General features: G+C 37.0%; 1 protein-coding gene across 2 annotated transcripts in view; it reads right to left on the bottom strand.

Annotated features, from left to right (window-relative positions):
• Positions 1 to 7189: 7189 nt before the first annotated feature.
• The window catches only part of pawr (PRKC, apoptosis, WT1, regulator), a 77219-nt gene continuing 64653 nt past the window's right edge, over positions 7190 to 19755 (bottom strand). The window contains exons 5-7 of one of the 2 annotated variants that reach the window (XM_015376599.1): positions 15934 to 16051; positions 11769 to 11873; positions 7190 to 8797 (exon numbers count right to left, since the gene is read on the bottom strand). In XM_015376599.1, coding sequence (XP_015232085.1) covers positions 8711 to 8797; positions 11769 to 11873; positions 15934 to 16051 — 310 coding nt within the window. In that variant the 3' untranslated portion in view covers positions 7190 to 8710. The remainder of the gene's footprint in view (positions 8798 to 11768; positions 11874 to 15933; positions 16052 to 19755) is intronic. The other variant, XM_015376590.1, reaches the window with a different exon arrangement.

The raw sequence follows: 19755 nt of genomic DNA, 5'->3' as shown, positions 1-19755 counted from the left end.
CAGTGATTTCCAGGTTTTCATGGCTCAGGTCCTCCAGGACATTTTCTAAACTAATCAGAGAGAACTTCCTTCCTGTCAGGACAATTATTGCAATGGGAATGGTCCAGTATATGTAGATGAACTTGCACCCTTTTCCACTTTGTGTTTGACCTGTATGTCATATAAAAGATGCACAAACTCCATAGATGGATCTGTAGGCGTGGAACGGCCAATGGATGAATGAAAGAACAAAGTACGGATACATTTATGGAGCCTAGAGTAAAAAGTGTGGATGACAGATGGGTAATTAGTGCAAGTGTCTGTCGAATCCATCTGCACTGAGTCAATTCACCAACAGGAAACTCCAGAGGTGAAACTCCGGCCTCTGCTGCTGCTAAACACTCCAGATCAGCAGTGAGGATTCTCCCTCAGTCTTACAATGAGAAGCTGCTCAGGGCCTAAACGTGCTCCTCTGCCTCCCTCCTGCTGGTTTTGTGTTGTCGATGACAAGCAGGAAGAGGAGGGAGGCGTTTGCGTGCACATATGTGTTGCTTCTGCACGCAACCCGAGGCGAGCCCTTTCTTAAATCACGCAACTAAACAACACAAACACCAACAACTTCTCAGAGGGAGGTCCGCGCTGTCATGGTAACAGCGTAGAGTGACCTTCAGAGGCTGCTGATGCTCCCGGAGCCGCCTCCTATTCTGCCTGGCTCAGACTTTGTGAGTCATCAGCAGCATTGAAATTCACATGCTCCCTCTCTAGGGGTTTGGGCTTATTAGAATGGATGAGCAAATGTGGAGAAAATGATGGACAGAGCAGCAACTTTGCCAAATTTTTGCCTAATGATTTAAATAGATCACAAACAAGCTGGAGATCTTGGCTGTAAACATTCCGGATGAAAGTAAGTGGGTTTCTGATAGTATGATGGGATGCAGGCTGTTATGTCATATGCATCCTTTTTATCAAGAAGTGCATGAGGATGGGGCTCCAACAAACCGCAGGTGGGATATGAAATTACATCTTTCATGACAAGATTTCCGCTCCAGATTTCTCATACTTGATAATATTTTATGAGGGTGTTCCACCAGGGGAGACTGTCTCCAAGGATCACTGAACACATAAGTCTTCCATGATGGGCTGAGTCTCCACTGTGATGCTAACAGACATGCTGGCTGGAGACGCTGCCACCCGCTGGTGAAGAGCAGGAATCAGAGCAGAGAAGACACTCTTGGAGGCGGCGTTGGATGCAGAAGATACTGGTCCAGCTGTGGTTAAGAATCAATGCAGAAACTGATTAGAGTCAAAGCACTGTGTGTGTAGAGGGGGGGATGGAATCAGTTTTTCTGGGTATGTTTCCTGAAGGATGATGAGTGTGACTGGATAAGACACATTGATCCGGATACACTTCCAGTTGCCTTGGAAACCACTCTTGGTCGGAAAGGCATCTCTGTATCAGATCACTTTTTCCCACAGCCAAACTCTTAAAGCCTGCCATACTCTACTTTAGACGCAGCGATGAGGAACAGTGTAACAACCAAATGAGAACACAGTCAGGTTTATATCTCATGCATTTAAACTGATTTTAAACCAAGACACATTTTTATAGAGTCCAAAACATTCTGTTAAAATTAATGCATCAAACATTAAATATCTTTTAATCAAAAAGCAATAAATTCAGACATATTCTGTTTGACAGTTTTTATATTGTAATAGGTAAAATTTAATTATAATGTTGCAGTTAATGACAATAAACCAATGACTAACAAAAGCAGGGGAGGTGAGAATAACCTTCACTTCAAAACAGGTCATTTGTCTTTAGTTAGGTTTTCTTTGCTTGAAGTTTAAATTTGCTGGATGAGATAAAACATTTTAAAATACAAAAAATACAAAGATTTCCTTTATAAGCTTCTTGCACTTGTGGAAACAAATTAATCTTTTTTTTTTTATTGAATATTAAAGGTAATAAAAGTTAAAATAAAGTGGAAGGCATTGGACCTTTTTTAACAGAAATGTATTAATATGTTAATATGCTTTAATTATATTTAAACCTTTCATTTAGAAATACCTGGTGTAGTTAAAAATCAAACAATTTATTTAGTTTTCTTCACTAAATGACCAGAATCCCTTTTGTCCACAAAACAGAAAATTGTCTTCTCGTTTAACATTTCTGAATATTGGAGAACACAGAAAAGAAGAACTAAGTTGGCTGTGAACAGAAAATGATTTGATTGATTGTTGAAGCCTTTGTGTTGATGGACTGAAAGGCAAAATCAAGGTCCGTTTTGAATTTTTCTACCAGACCGTATCAAGGACAAAAAGCCTTATTTGGGCCATGGGTTGTTTTGGAGATTTGACAACCTGGTGTAACCAAGTCTAAGCTCACTGTTAAGCGACTGGGTTTTTTGTTCCACTTTCTGCACCATCATGTTCTCTGTGCATGTGCAAGCTTTGCTACAGTCGAAACTAAAATTGAAAGATTTCAGGTGTATAATATGTGGAGAGAGTCCTGCATAAAATGGCAAAAAGTAGCACCTTAGATTGGGGTGGTTGCTCGGGTGTTAAGAGATTTTTCACATGGTATATGTTCAGGCAAGATCCAGTCTGGTATAGGAAAGAACAACAATGCAGACTTTGATTGAATTACAGAAAAGCAACAAAACAAGTGAAAACATCCAAATCCATAACAAACCCATCCATTTTTAGTCACGCTTTATCCCAGCTGGGGTCGTGAGGGGTGCTGGTGTTTATTTGGACTGTGGGAGGAAGCCGGAGTACCCGGAGAGAACCCACACATGCACAGGGAACATGCAAACTCCATGCAGAAAGACCCCAGGCCAAGAATCGAACTTGTACACTGCAAAAACGATCTAGAAATAAGTAAAAATGTCTTAAATCAAGTGTATTTACCCTTGATTTGAATAGGTAAATTTGATAATTTGCCAATGGAATTATTATGTTTACCCCTAAAATAAGATAATTAGAGAATATGCACTTGGAATAAGACAATGCAATTGTGTTTTCTTATTTTAAATCTAAATTGTCTTGTCCCATTGGCAAAATATCTCTTTAATCTCCTCAATTTAAGAAGAAATGCACTTATTTTAAGAAAAAATGACTTATCTAGATTTTGATTTTTTCCAGTGTAACCTTCTTGCTGCAAGGCAGCAGTGCTACCCTCTTCTTCACCGTGCAGCCCCTCCATCACAAACTTACTTAAATTGTTCCCTAATTTTCAGCGCTGCATCAAATTTGTATGTAATATGTAGTTTAAATCAACCAAAGAATATTGATTTTTATATAAATTCTTGGCAAAAAATAAATAATATCCATCATCATTATTTTATTTGGTGGTAAATATTTCCACATTCTGGTCCTTGAACATTTAGAGACCAAAATAAACCATCAAAAGCAACATTCTTTTTTTCTAGCCTGATTAGCCAAATTATGCCATTTGGAAAATGTCAGGCAACTGGAGCGTCATTAGTTGATTTTCCTTTCCGTTTTTGAACTTTCAGTACCACGTTGACTTTTACAGAGCAATTCAACAAAGGGCAGCTCCACATGTGGCTGAGGTTATTCAGGAAAAAGCCTGCACAGAGGGTTAGAAGTCTCATTATTGCAGTTTTCCACCTCCAGTGTGAAGCTGGTTCTAAACACAAATGGTCAAAAAGGACAATTTTTATGGTGAAAGACTGAAATAACTTGAAACGTTCAATAAGTGATTGCTGATTTTGCTGATAGCATAGGGAGACATTAAATAAAAAAAGAAGTGTCACCTAGAAAAGCCTGGCTTTATCAGCAGCTTTAAAGGAATTCACTGGTTTAGATGTTTAAAAGGTGCATGGGTGATCACTCTCAGGGTGCTGGTGAAGATTCTGATAAATAAGACCAGAAGAAATGATCAGAGGATATTGCAAAAAGAGCGTCAAGTATCTTTCCGCCCATCTGTTTTTACCCTTTCAGGCATCTTGACCCAGACGTGTTCTGTACGGATGAGCGCCTTCTTGCACTGAGGGACCCTGGAGATGGAGAAGATTGGCCGCAGAAGCGAGAACATGAAACTAACGGATAATAAAATGTTTCCAGCTACCTTCAAGAACAAGATAAGGTTTGTTGCTCATCTCTGACTATCGGCCTCTCAAGTATCAGTGTAGAATGAAAGATACTTCATCTGTGCACATATCTGTATGTGCAAACATGAAGATGTTTAGAGGTTTTATTAGATAAAAATGCCAAAAGAGCAAAGAATCCAAAAAGTGTTTTACAAAAGGAATCTCAAACTTTTTGGCAACTAGAACATTTCTAAAGACAATGGATCAAGAACATTAGCAATCGAAAATCTTAAGATTTTGAAATGAAAATGTACATAATTTCAGAAAAAATATTAAATTTCTGTGTGTTCAATGTGTTTTTGTTTGGTTTATTGATTCTTTGTCCTTCTCAGAATCAAATTTGCTGGAATTATACCAACCAGTAGAGCATATTTCAATGTGTTTCCATCTAAAGATGAACACTTCTCCAATGCTTCATAATCTGATCTGTACAGCTCACTCTGTTACAGTGGACCACTTGGTAGCTTCAAAGTAATGCCTTTTTTTTATCAGTTTAGACTGGGACTTGATCTGGATGGAACTGAAAAACCCTAAAAAAAGTAGAAAAAAAAAGAGATAAATCTAAACAGGCTCTAACAGAATAAATACAAAATATTGCTCTTGTTAATGGCATTTATTTTTTGTAAGGGTGCCGGTTAAATGGGACTAATGGTAAAGAAGAACCAAGGTATCTGGTTTATTATGAAGAAGTTGCTTCATAAAGACCAAACATTCATCTAACATTCAGAAGGTCGGGTCAGGGGTTAGATTTAAAGCCGGCACATGAAGCATCATCACAAATACAGTCGTATATTAGGTTGGAATAAGTGGGAGCCAAATAATTACACAGACTAAGTGAACATGACTTTCTTTGTACAATGCTTTGAAAGGTCAAAGAGATTATCAAAGTGCTTCATTATCACGGCACACTCACCATTTGTCATCTTAAAATGCATCAAGTGTGAAGGTTAGCAGCCGTTAATGTCCAGAATTGTATTCATGGTCTGTTAATGGTTGTCCTGCTCTAGGATCTTCAGGAAGGAAGGACACAGATAGGATGAAAAATCATTTATAAATCAATACATGAAGTTAATTCAGGTTATTCACTTTACTTTTATATCTTAATGTATTGTTTCCACTCAGTTTGTTTCTGAAAACACTTAACTTTCCTGTAAAGCTAAGGTTTGTTGATTATTTTTAATCTTTTCTTCCACTGACTTTTTATTTAACCAATACCCATATGTAATTTTTTAATCAAATCTTATTGTAGATTACTTATTTAAAAAACTTAAATTAAACCTTTGCAGCTTTTTAGTGGAACTCAAGTAGTTAAAGTCAAATTAATGTCAAATTAAAAGTCCTGAAAGTTATAGATGATTCCCAAAAATATAAGGATAGTTGAGAACTGTAGATTTTAAAATGATGCAAAGTATCTTAACAAGGAACATGAAACGCTTCAAAAACTAAAAGCCAATTCGTAGCACACCAGGTTGACCTTTTAAAGCTGGTGCTATGAATTTAACATACTGTTTCAAAATATAGATTACATGATTTTGTACTTTATACATAAATTCATGATTTACTTTTGTAGCTTATTTATCTACCATGTGTTATTTTACAGAACATTTAAAAACTAAAATGGATGAAGAGCAAAAATACCTTGCTCAATTTTATATATATATATATAATTAAAAACTTTTTTTTTTTTTACAGATGTTGCTTACCTTAAAACCAACATCATACTGATGTTCACTGCAGTTAAAACCGGCATCCTCTTGCATCCACAACCAAACAGGAACTTGATGCAAACGTTTTCTTGCAAATCTTCAAAGAAAAGCATCTCTTCAGGGAAGTGCTGACAGACCGTTTTTATCACACGCAGAGAAACTGTAATTTACTGAGCGATGATGAGAGTGAAAGCATTGTGACGGTGTCTGAACTTTAGCGGAGGTCTGATGGAGCTGCTGAGAGCTGAACGGCAGCTTATAGTGACTAACCAATGTAAGATATGGATTGTCTGTGCCCTCTGCGCCGATTCAAAATGACAAACCTCGCAACTTTCCATAAAAATGCTAATAGGGATTACGCAGAGAGCCTCCAGCACTTTCCAGCCACCGAAAGAAGCTATTATCTGGAAATTTAGTGAACATTAGTCCGATAAAGATTCCTCCTTCCTCGCTCCGTCACTAGGTGGGGGAATTAATGTGATTTAGTTGCATAATAATTGAGATAGGGCTTTTTGTGTCTGGGATGCAGTCAGGTAAGTGATGGACATGTTGAATCATCATCAGAGAACTAAGTTAGAACCAACCCCCCCCACATATAGCACCGTCACATTGCATTACCGACTCAGCGGCACAGTATCATCACCACGAATTAGTGTTAATGAACAAAAGCGAGTCGACTGAGGAGAGAGATAATCAAACTTTTATTAAATGACTTAATCTTCTGTACATGCAAAAAGAGAAATAGATCTGTGATGTTGGTCTATATGGGACTGACCTTTAACCCCTAAATCTGGGAATCTCTCACTGATTTAAGATGATCTGCTGCAGCAAGGGGCTCCCTGTATTACAATGATCTAAACAAGAGAAAGTGGATCTCAACAGAATACATACCCCTTTAAAAAACAAAACTAAAGTCCCATCACACCCACAAGCATTTGGATTTTATTATTAGGATTTTATGTTTCAGACCAGCACAAAGTAGCACTTAATTGTGAAGTAAAAAGAAAATATTAAGGTCTTTAAATATTTTACATGTTAAAGCTGAACTGTATGGCATGCATTCAGCCCCTTTTATTCTTCTACCACTAAATAAATTGGCGTGTATTTAACTATCTTTAGATGCAAATGGAAAACAACCCCACATTTTATTCTTGGAGTATATATAGTTCTTTCAAGGCCTCAGAGACACCTTCATTGACTATGAAGAAATGTGGTGGCAGCATCATGCTGAGGGAAAACTGTTCTAGTGAGACAATGACCTTAAATATACAGCCTGAAGCTATTGATGGTAGAAATCAAAGCTCAAGGCTTCTGAATGGACCAGAATTAGACTAAAAGGTCTAAAGTTCACTCAAGTGCTTCCTGGGTATGTCCGACCTTAAGCTATTTCCAAAAAATATAGGTACAAAATTTTACTCCATCAATGTACAAAGCTGGATTGATATAGATTACCAAATCTTACATGATTTTAATTTCTGAAACAAAAACCTGCATTATTTCCATTTTCCTTCACAATTACGCCACAACGTTTGAAATCACCCCTTGTTATAAAACCCCAACAATATACAAAGATGTAAGTGGCTTTGATGTAACAATGTGGGAAGATTCACAGGTCATAAATGTTTCTGCACAGGACCGAACATAAAGTCTGTTTCCTTATCTAAACAGTGGATATAGTTTGATCCATCACTTCACTTTACTATCATAAGAAATAGTTCACCTAGCAGCCTGGGTGAACCTGAAAACCTATCACTATTTGTAGCAACATGTAAATATCACTAAAGCCTTTTGACACGGACTACAATAAAAGTCAAGATGTTAATAAGATGCATAAACTACAGAATTGATACATTTTCGGCGTCTTCATTTCATTTTGACATAACTTTAAAGATTTAAGAGGCTCCCACTGGATTGAAATTTACCAAAAGGTTATTAGAAATTGGAATAACAGGAATGCAATTTATTCAATAAAGCACCAGGCTTTAACAAGTTCAAAGAAAAAAAAAAAAAAAGAAAAAAGTCTCATGCACTTTAAGGCACTTTGGCTGCTGATACTGTCAAAGTGAGTTTAATTTGGTCCAAATGCAGCAGATCTTTATCTTTGCACGACTCAAAGTCGTTGCACAGGACGCAAGATTTTTTTTTGCTAGTAATTTGTTTTGTTTTTCTGTGCTTGGGTATTAGAGCGTATACATTCAATGGTTTTTCTTTATTTGACAAATCTAGAACATGAACAATCTAAACAGGCTATATACAACACATTTACATTAAATATGTTTACGATGTCAGATAAACCCCACCAATCAGCTCGGATTGGAATACACTTAAAGGTTTTAAGTCTCAAAGGTTCTGAGTTCATTTGCCCCTTATTTTCATTTCGTACCCATGTGCAGTTTATTTTTCTTGTCAAATGTTTTCAGCATTTAGAGATAAATAACTCTTTTAGATGAAAGGTTTTCTCAGAAGTCATATTCTACCCTCCAGCTCTTTTTATTTTGGATGTAATCCATGTTTAAATCATAAAGATCTCCTAAATATAATAGATCAAGTAACACTGATTAAACCAGAATACCCAAGTAGCCTCCTGCTGGTTCATATAGTGTATTACATCCACAGAACCACATTTCAACAGCAGAAAAAGAATGATTGTAGAAAATTGACTAAAATTTGGATGCCAAACCAGATAGAAAGGAGCTTCTTGACTGAAGTTACTATGAAACATCAATTGGCCCCATTTCGTACTAATAAAAAATGGGTACAAAAAGTAATTACAGGGGGGTGAAAAGGGGGCAAATTAACAGCATCTGACTTAAATGATGACAAGCTAAAGTAATCTACACCAAATGAAACAGATACAGGCCACACTGCAGGATCTGATGTCAGGGAGTTGTTGGCGTCGCTGGAGCAGCTCTACCTCGTCAGCTGTCCCACCACCTTCAGCAGAGTCTTGTTCTCCTGTTTGAGCTGCTCATTCTCATCTTCAATCTCATCCAGGTCCTGTGGAAAATAACACAGCACCGTTTGTAACATCCTAAACATGAATATTTAACGCCGTATGTTGGGCACCAGGAGTCTGAAAGTTTGAAGTTTCACTTGCTGAAAAGTCAGGCTGTTTCGATAGCAGCAAATTAGCCATTAACAGCATCAATTAGGAGAAAACGACGGCAGCTCCAAGTTGCCACAGCTCTCTCTCATCAAGCTGACACCTCTCATTTATTCTCGCCTCCATCACTGCTCGTGGTTGTGCTGTTGTTGAAAACGAGCTGAACAACAGTTGGAGGAAATTAAAGTGTCCTCCTAAGGAGGAACATCTTGGGAGTTTGAGGAAAAAAACGATCTAATCTTTACCCTGGGAGTTTTTATGAGAAAAAAAAACAAACAAAACAGCAGCAGAAGAAGTGGATTCATTAAGGTTCCCGACCAAGACTCTTTTTATTTGAAAGTCTAATCTACAGCATTGAGTAAATATCAAGTTCCAGTTTTTGTTTGGTTTGTCCTTCCACATGATGGGGCAGGGCGGCCTGCTGGCTGAATTGAAGTTTTCCAAGACAGAAACTAGACCGCAGTAAATTTACACAACTCACATTGCACCAGCAGAAAACTAAACAATCAAGACCCTCAATAAACTTCTAGGTATATTGGCATATATATGTCTTTATATCACCAATTACACACATTCGATCAGATACTAGGCTGCATATATTGACAGTTTTTGAAACAAAAAAAAAAGGATTAAAAAAAACAAATGCATTATTAGAAGCAGTATTAACTGTTTTATAGTCCATAAAAGGAGTTGTTTTGGTCTGACCTCTGTGTTTATCACTGGTTCTTATTTTGTAATCTGAGCATGATCTGTGGAGCTCCTCTGGGCTTTGCAGCGACTTTGGTAAAATGGACAGAAACTATTTGATTCCTTCAACCAGCATTTAGTATATTATCTCAACTTGCAACAAAACGTTATTTATTGATCCATCCATCATGCCATTGCAGTTTTTCTTTCCGCTACTTTCAACAGGTTTTTCTTTATGTGATGCTTAACTTTTACTGCTACCTTAAAGAATTTGTGTTTAATTATATTTTACTTTAGGTAATCCTAGCCCCCCTTAAGAAATAAATATAAGCAAGATGTATTGTATTTTTTAAATCATATTTTACAGTAAAATTAGTTTCATCCATTTTTTTAGATGTTTCACCAACAACTTAATTCAGATTTTGTCAACCAAAGAATATTACCCCTCTGTGCAATACACCTGATCATTATACTTATTGATATTTGAAGAATCCAGATAACTACCTTAAGGGAGTAATACCAATAGTCATGGTAATATTGTTTTCAATAAAATCATGGCAGGTTTTTCTCTTGACGTTCAGAAATGTCCCCATTAGAAATCTGATCTAATCGGGATCAATAACAGACCTCTGAACTTATGCGAATTTAGGTGATAGAAGTTCTCCCCCTGGAAAGCTTATCACAGAGGAGATATAATCCACAATCTGTGCGTTATCTTCTTTTTTTGATCCAAATAAACTTCCACGGTGTCTGTGGGTTCAATCTCCCTCTGCAGAGATGCCGACTGGATGAGCCGTTATCTCCTGCCTGACATACGTTTCCTGCAGCAGTGATATTTCTCATGCTTCTTCCTGCATCCTTGTATCGAGCCCTGCTGTTATAACAGGATGCATGTCGCTGTGATGCTATCGGTGACGCTTCTGTAATATTGCAGCCTTTGTGTTTACAGATGGATTGTGAGGCGTCCGTCATAGCAACAAAAGTGGACAGATAATAACTAGAAGGCATTCATTCTACTTGCAGCCAAAAATGAGCCCATCTCTGAACGCCATGTTTGATCTGTTTGGATTTTTTTTTTTTTTGTAGATCAGCTCCACATGAAAAAATATCAATTCTCTGAATAGTTCAGATATATGACAATCTTTTCTGCCAAATTTGCTCTGAAAGAAGCAGGAGGACAGATGTTCTGTCAGCCAGTAGGCAGCGTAGAGCTTAGCTTGGGTTGTTGATTGTCTGAGTAAAAAGGTTTAGAAGAATGAAATATTTTCATCTTCTTATAGTTAGTGTTTGATTGTAAGAATAATTAAAAATGTGGTCTTTTCAATTTGAACAAAAGTTAAAATACTGAAAAAACAGAAGAAGGGTTAAAGCAGAAAATGTCTTTATCAATAGAATCAGGCACATAATTAACATTAAAGAAAGCCCCACAAATTGAAAAAGACGTCAGCTAAAACCTGATCGTACCTCCTAATTAACGTGACACTTGAGTGTGACCTGTTGGGGCACCAGTTAGAAACAGATCTGAGGAAAATATCTGGCTGTTTTTAAGATTCATTAAACAGTAAGGAGGACACTGTATCCTGCTGGTTAAGCTGAACTTCAAAAGTCTTTTTTTTTAAGGAGGAGTCCAGCTGTGAAATAACATCTTTCCTCTAAAATGGCGACTGATTGTAATCTTTGTCTTCCCACCAGTCTGACAATACCTCTCTGATTGGGAAGTAGGCACCGTTGTTATCTCATGATCTTTTTGTTTGGCTTTTGGCTGTACTTTTAATGAATGTAAAATAGCACAGCAGGGATGAGAGCGAACATCTTTCAGAAAGTTTTTAATCAAATGTTTAAGTACTTCACTTTTTTGACAATTTTCACTGAATTCCTGCTTATCTGCATAGATTAAAACCTACTTTTGCAGGAAAATAAACCCCTGCACTGTTTCTTATTTATTAAAACCCAAATCTAGCATTTCTGTTTAAGCAGTCTTTATATGTGAATAAAAGAAAACAAAAGAAAAAAATGTTCCTCCAACAATACACTCAAATCTCCAGTAAAATGCCAAATCATTTCAAGGCCTACACAAGCCGCCCACTTTGCAAGACAAAAAAATAATAATCTGTCAAAATATCAGATGACAGAGCAGATTTTACTGATATTAATGAGGATGATGGAGGCTGCACCCACCAGGTTCAGCAATTCGATTTCCTCTTTCTGCTTCTCAATTATATCCTCTTTGTCCTGCAGGGCCTTCAGCAACCTGGATTGCTCCTGGAGAACAATGGCCAGCTCCTAAAGAACAGACAGTTTTACAATTAGTCAGCCAACTTATATACAAAATATATAAATGTACAGAAGAATCATTACCTAATAGGATCGTTAATTACAAAATTATTTTTTATTCATTTGGGGTATTTGCAGAGTTTCCGAAGTATAGAAATCCTTTTTTGTTTATAGCCATTAAAGTAAAAAAGATTAGTTCGATGTAAATCTAAAGCAACTGTTTCTAAAGGGTTTCATTATGTTACCTGCAAGAAACAGAGACGGAGCCAAAAAACAAACCAGAAGCCCAATGGATGGACAGATGGGGGGGGGGGAAGAGATAGATGAATGATGACAAACAGATAAAGGAAACAACAAAGGATGGATGGATATTTGGATGAACAATCAATGGTTTATGAATGGATGGATGAATAAGAAGATGTATAAATGGATAGTAGCATGGATGAATGAATGGACATAGCAACAGAAAAACACATATGCAGGAGGATTGAGAGGAGAGAGGATGGAGGGATGAATTAAAGAATAGATTGAAGGAATGAAAAACAGATGGGTAATGTTAAAGAATTGGAAATTATACCAAAGTTAAAATCCACATATCTCTTTAAACATTTCCTTTACTTATTCATACTTGGGAAAAATCTAAAATTAATTAAAGGACACCTGAAAGACAAATGTCCAGAACCATTAAACAGTTTTCCAAAGAAGTCGAAGATAAAAACTTATTTCATCAGTTTGGTTAATCTGAGGAAGAGACAGAAACTTTTCCCAATTCTTTTTATGTTTCTTTATGATAAAAGAAGCAAACAGCAATTAACCCTCAATAACCACGAAAGGTTCCACCTTTAGTAGAAAATGCGTTTTACTTATAGTTTACTTATAGTTCCAATGCCAATATACATTGGCATTGGAACTTATTAATAAACCTATAAGAGGATACACTGCTACATTACTTCCGAATAACATACTTTTCTATTTTCCAATTTCCTTTTATCCATTTAGTTATATATGGACAGTAATATTTCTTTTTTGAAGCAAATTGTCCCTAAAGTCCAAGCTGTCGTTCTTTTAGTAACATTATTTCCCCCTTATACTGTTTCTGTTGCATACATATAAAATTGTTTCATAGTGACAAATCTTGGAGGTGCAGAAAACTGAAAAATATAAAGCAGATGTAAATGTTCCCAAAAGCTAATCCTTTCTTTTTTTTTAAACCCTACACCTTAAAATATAATTCCTGCAATTCTATTTAATCATTGATTTATTTTAAGGGTTAAACTCAAGGTTAGTTATTTTTGTGCGTGCCATTTTACTCTGCATTCTCAGTGTGGGGCTTTTAGGTTATGTCCTGGGATCTAAAGTTAAAATCTCCAACAAACAGACCAGCATCAGAACTTAGCTACGCATATTAAGAGCAAAAGACCGAACCTGCAACCAAAATAAATGCAGCGCAAAACACCTTTTCCACAGCACTTTCAGTCATTTGACCCTTAGAAACATCTCACGCTGCAGTCAGACAGGTCACCGCCGTGCTGACTTTAAAAACCTTTCTTCCAAAGCTACTCGTGTGACATTTGATTCCAAGTGGAGTTTTTCACCGTAGAAGCAGTGAGAGGTTGAGTGTCTAATAGTGGCAGTGCAGAAGGAAAAGACATCTGCGCCGTTAAAAGGTTATCTCTTCCAACAACATGGAGGATTTACGGACCAGAGGTTTCAGAGGGAAGTCAAAAATTAAACAACTGCACATAGCATTGAAATCGTCATCTGAAAAGAGCTCTTTATAGAAGCATTAGGTCTAACAATCTAATGTTAGTAACAGAGAAATTGAAGCACAGAAGATTTAACTTTAAGTTGAAATGTAATCCACTGGGTACAGTGAAAATAAGGGTGAGACACCAGGTCTTTGTAAAATCTCTTGTTGGGATGATTTTGATTATTTTTTTCTTATGCTACCAATAGTTTAGTTTTAGTTTAGGATGCTCTACAATCAGACTGATTATTAGTACAGACATCCTAATGTGCATTCCTCTATTTTTTTAAGCCCAAGCGCCAATTTATCAAGCTAAGGGTACGCACAAAATGGGGATCTACTGATGTCACTATATACCAAAATCAAACTTTCTTTTCTTCTCATATGCTTCATAGACACTTTTTCTCTTACGACCTTCTGCCATTTTCAAAGAACCGTGGTGAGAAAGGTGAGCTTCAATGACTGAATCCGTAGCTCACCACAGATATGCGGCTAATAGTGTGCATGAGCAGAAAAATATGGCTAACAGGACGAACACGTAGGTTGGCCTTACATAAATATATCTCCAGAATAATTGACAATTAGAAGGACCACTTATTTAAATGATCCACCCGGAAATAAAAGATCATCCTCTATACCTTTAATGATTAACCGATTACTAAATTAGTTGACGATTAATGCATCCTATGGGGGCATTAAGAGCTGCTGGAGTCCATCTAGCTGTCCACATTTGTTCAGATGTTTGACATCTCAGCTCAGGCGAGAGGCAAGGTCACCAAGACCTTGGGATGTCTCCTTTTGCATGGCTGTTGGTCCTTAGAATCAGAATCAGAGTTAAAGTATTTCTGATTCTGATTCTAAGGACCAACAGCCATGCAAAAGGAGACATCTCAAAGGGCAAAAGAAACCAGTTATCCTACCATGCATATTTTTGGACTATCAGAAGAAACTGCAGTAACAGTAAAGAAACAACTTTATACACAACAAGAACATGAAACAGAGGTGGGGACGCGAGTTTGTGACTCGTACTCGACTCGCACTTAAGTCGTATATTTAATGACTTCAGACTCGACTTAGACTTGCATTTGAAGGACTTCAGACTCGACCGAGACTCGCGATTTCCGACTTGTGAACAATATTTTATATTTTAAGTGTTTTTTTTTTTACTAACTTGACTGATCGGTGCTCGCCCTACCCGCACACAGCAGAGGTTAAAAAAAAAAAAAAAACGGCAGAGGGGCTGTCAAACAGTCATGTAGCACTGACGTCACTGACGCAACGCTACGTGACAACGCTATGTGACATATGAGCATGTATTTTTCACTTACCAGTTCAAGATAATGATTATTCCATAGATATAATAGCGACCTTTAAGCTATACCGTCTCAGTGTAGGAGATGAAAACACAAGAAGAAACAAGCAAGCACGCAAATTATTGAACTTATTTTTATTAATCATGCGATTAGAATTTATTGTGCGATTAATTTAATATTGCAACAGGCCTACTCTAGACTTGACTTGGACTTGCAAAAAATGTCTGACATGAAAACACCATGTAGGAGGGCCGTAGCCCAGGATTTCAATGTGGGACTTTTTGGCTGAAAAGCATCAGATGAGAATAGTGCCACAATACAGCCTACCCCTTCAACATAATCCTATCATCAACACTGGAAATCACTTTCAGTCTAATTAGCCGGCTGTTTACTATGCAAGAGGAACAGATGTTCTTTAGATCGGTTCCTTTTATTAGCAATATTTACCTTCAGAGAAATATGTGAAGCAACCATCATGACAATAAAATTCCCTCTAAACCTCTGAGGCCTTCATTGAACATCTGTATTTATTCTTCTATTCAATGACACACGTTTTCTATGTACTAACTAGATGACTTGTGAATGCAGCTGCTTTTTACTGGTTTTAATTTAGGGTATAGTGTCATATAGGCGTAAAGTTTCTAAATAAATACACATGCATTTCTTACTGATGGAATATTTCTAATAATAAAGAAATTATAAAAGAATTTATCTTACACTTAAGTTATGCACCAGCTTGTGTTGGTCTTTGAAGTTAAGTAATATTGCGCCTGTTTGGAAAGAAAACCTCCTTTGACCTTCTAACAGCAGGCAGGGAATATTCCCACAAACGGCTTTGCTCACCTGAAGCATCGACGGAGCAGATGCTCCGTTTACTCACCTTTTTGTTCATAGAAAAAAAAAACTGTGTGTTTGTAGCCTGATATTTCCCTATATGATGTTAGTCGTGATGACAGGTACAACATGTCTCTGGATCCTGTGGAAGTGAAGAACAGCTGAGTGAACTTACCATTTCCAGCTCCTCCACCCTCTTCTCCAGACTACCACCTCCACCCTCTCTGCTGTGGCGGTTTTCTCTCTGTCTGCTGCTCCCACCGGCCTCCTCTTCCATCTCCTGTTTTGCAGAGCTGTAAAAAAATAAAACAAACCATATTTAAACCTTGTTAAACTTAAATGTTGGTTTTTAAACTACACGTCCTTCAAGAAGTTGAAGGACATGAAGGGGAGGCATTCAGGTCTATTCAAATGTGAAGTATGTTAACATTGAGGCTTTTTGAAGGTATGAATCAGAGGAACATTATTAAACTTCAATAGGATGACACATCCATCTTCAAAAGAACAGGTGGGAATATGTTCTGCGTATTTGCCCTTTCAATTAGGCCTGAATTATTAACACCCACTCTGCCTTTTTCTCTTTTTTTTCATGGTGAAGACAAAGATGAGGACTGAAACTTACTTGTACAAAAGGCTTCTGATTAAGAAACACGCAGTTTCTTCCAGCTTCAAACAACCTCACTGTCACGGCTTTTAAGTTGCAAAAAAAAGTTATCAAAAACATTTTTTAAATAACCTTTAGCCAAACACAAACATAATCTCTTTTTTTTTTTACTTGCAGCTTAGAACACAAATCAACTGAAAAATAATTTTCTTTCTTTTTGTTGTTGACCTTTTTCTAATAACAAAATTTGATGCAGAATGTGGGAAGTTTATAAAATCTCCAAATTATAGTGAGATGCTCACGCTTAAATTGACAGAAATATCTGCAGTACATGCTGGATAGGAATGCATGATCCAAGAGAATCTTAAAAAAAAAATATTGTAAACATTTCTAATTTTTTCTTTGGTCATCTATGGTTCCATCGCATTGAAATGCTATCCTCTGCTCCCTTAAGACCTTATCCAACTAGCTGAATAATAAATAATAAGCAAACTTCGAAAAACTATAAACACATTGGCCAACAACAGTTGCACTCCAAATATTTCTGTCATAAGTATTGCTCACACTTACAGCTAAAATCATATATTGTGCAGTTTATTGCCAGAAAGGAATAACAGACAACATCCCAAAGTACTCAGATTAAGGAAAACCAGAGAAGAGGAGGTGGATCATTGACTTCAGATAACACCATCCATCCATCCATCCATCCATCCATCCATCCATCCATCCATCCATCCATCCATCCATCCATCCATCCATCCATCCATCCAGGAGTTTTACACATCTGTATCTGTACCATATACTGACTTAGGAAGCATGGAAGGTCCTTTATTTGAAGGGAAGGAGGTTCAGCTAAACTTAAAGGCATGAAAGAGGATTTTTCTCAGAAATTAAATGTCCAGAGTCGTCTAAAATTACATGATTGATGGATTGCATTCTTGCACTTATGGCTCCCCCCCTCCAAATAATAAAAAAATCATAAACTCTGGCCATGGTGGGGCCTACTAAACATTAGCCAATCTACTTTCCCTACTGTCTAAAGTAGATTGGCTACTTGTTTTTCCAGCAATCATTGTCCGTATGTGCCGCCATGGCGTTAATTACGTAGGATCAAAGCGTAACTCATGTGCTGTTTGGCTAGCGGTCCGCCATTATGCCGAAGCATGAAGAAGTATTCCTACATTTGTTTGCTGCTGCAACTTTTTTTTTTTTTTAGCTATTTGTTCACTCTTTTTTGTAAACTGGAGCATCAATTGCCGACAAGAATCCTGACAAACCTAATCGGAAAAGAAACCTTTTTTTTTGTTGCAGTTGAAAAGAGGAAAGTGGGAGAGAACAGAAGCCCTGAAGGAGTAAAAGGGTCTGAAAACTGATTCCTGGACAGGAAAATTATGTTTAATTCGTAAGTTTAATTTTTTTAAATTATGAAACGTGCAGCAACAAGAACATCCAAAAATGTATAAAATAAACTTTCTGGTCCAAAATGTTATGTTCTTCACCGTTTGATAAAAAAAGCTAATTTTGGTCTACTTGCAAGTGAAAATCAGAATAACCCATTAGTCTGAAAACCAAGAGAGTAAGAATCGCCCTAATTCAGATGCTTTATGGACATCTATAGTGGTTCCAAGTGTCATGGCAAAAATTGTATATTTTTCCTTGTGAAAGGTTTTGATTATTTTGATTTGGTTTAAAGTCATTTTCAAAAAAATGTCAATGTAAACATTAAAATCCAGACAGAACGACAAGACTTCATTGCTTAGTAATGTCACTTTCTCAGCTAGCAATATTTTAATGTATAACAACCAAATTAGCTGAGCTTTAAAAAAGAGAAAATACATCCGACTACAACCAGAAACAGGTTAACACCATCATTTGCCATCTGTTTACAATCTTGTTTGCTGTTTAACTTTAAAGCCTACCTTCATTATTGATTAAAACTCCTTGGTAACTTATTCAAATTGTTTTATTTTTGCCGCTTTCCTATATGATCAGCAATCTGGGTCTGTAACTACGGCAGCATAAAGTAACCTCTTCCTCTCTACAGCTTTGGTTCCGATACGTCACTCTGATGCAGTTAGAACACTGCTAGTTCGCCGCCTGGCCTGCTGCTCATACTAGGTAGCTGCTTGTGATAAAAAGCTAAAACAAGCAGCAGTCATAGCTGTTTGTTGCTGTCAAGGCCTTTTATTTGGCTTTCAAAGCCACAGTATAAAACATTTGAGATTTCCTCACCCATTTGTACTGAGCCTGCAAGGCTATTCTGTTGCAGAAACCGGCTTATCTACGACTCTTCTCTTCAGATCTTCCCTTGAATTTTGTGGCACTCTCTGTTACTCATCATCTCTAACCTTGCCCAATGCTATATAACCACTGGCAGCAAAACAGATTGTAAGCATGAGTAACCTGTTGTGAACAGCTTGCCCAGTGTCCTCAGGTTTATGACCTAACCTTGACACTTGCAAAAATAAATATTGTGATTGTGTCATAACTAGTTTTTTTGTTTGTCTAAACATAAACCCTCACCATCTTGTAGGTAATTAAATTAGACTTTCCTTTTTTTCCTGGAAAATTAGCCATTTAAAATAAAGAACATTCATGTAAATATTGCATTAACTTCTAACCTGAACTTTATGCGACCATTTAAAAATAAATCTTCTTCTGGCTTTAACAAAAATTATATTAAAACACTGAATAGTAACACTATAGTGCCAAAAATATTTTTTCACCAGCCTTAACTTGCATCTGAGCTTAAATTACACACATTTCCATATTGGTTCAATAGGAAGTTGTTCTCCCCATTGCTGCTTGAACAGCTTTGACTCTTCTGGGAAGGCTGTCAACAAGGGTTAGGAGGGTTTATGGGGATTTTTTTCACCATTCTTCTAGAAGTGCATTTGTGAGGTCACGCTGATGTTGACGAGAAGGCCTGTCTCTCAGTCCTCCTGCTCTAATTCATCCCAAAGTTGTTCTATTAGGTTGACATCAGTCTTGTTGGAAGAAGAAGGGGCCGGATCCAAACTGTTCCTACAAAGTTGGGAGTATGGGATTGTTTAAAACGTCTTGCTATGCTGAATTATTCAGATTTCCTTTTACTAGAACCTAGGGGGGTCAAGCCCAGCTCCCAAAAAACAACCCCAGATCATAATCCCCCCACCACCAAACTTTACAGTACTGTTCTACTTAGGGGTGTAAATTACATCAATCATGGCGATTCGATTCAGTATCGATTTCCTGACGCAACGATTCGATTATTTTCGATACTCAAGAATACACCACGATGCGATTCGATTCAATTCGATTAATCTGTAAATTTTTTAATTTTTTTTTAACACCTTACAGGCTAAACAAAGTTTCAAGTTTGAAATAAATCAATGAAAGCTGTAATATCGTTAT

Source organism: Cyprinodon variegatus, unplaced genomic scaffold (genome assembly GCF_000732505.1).
Source record: "Cyprinodon variegatus isolate N-32 unplaced genomic scaffold, C_variegatus-1.0 Scaffold7, whole genome shotgun sequence".
In the NCBI taxonomy this organism is placed as follows: domain Eukaryota; kingdom Metazoa; phylum Chordata; class Actinopteri; order Cyprinodontiformes; family Cyprinodontidae; genus Cyprinodon; species Cyprinodon variegatus.
The sequence above is the reverse complement of the archived record's forward strand: the minus strand, read 5'-3'. Positions and strand labels throughout refer to the sequence as shown.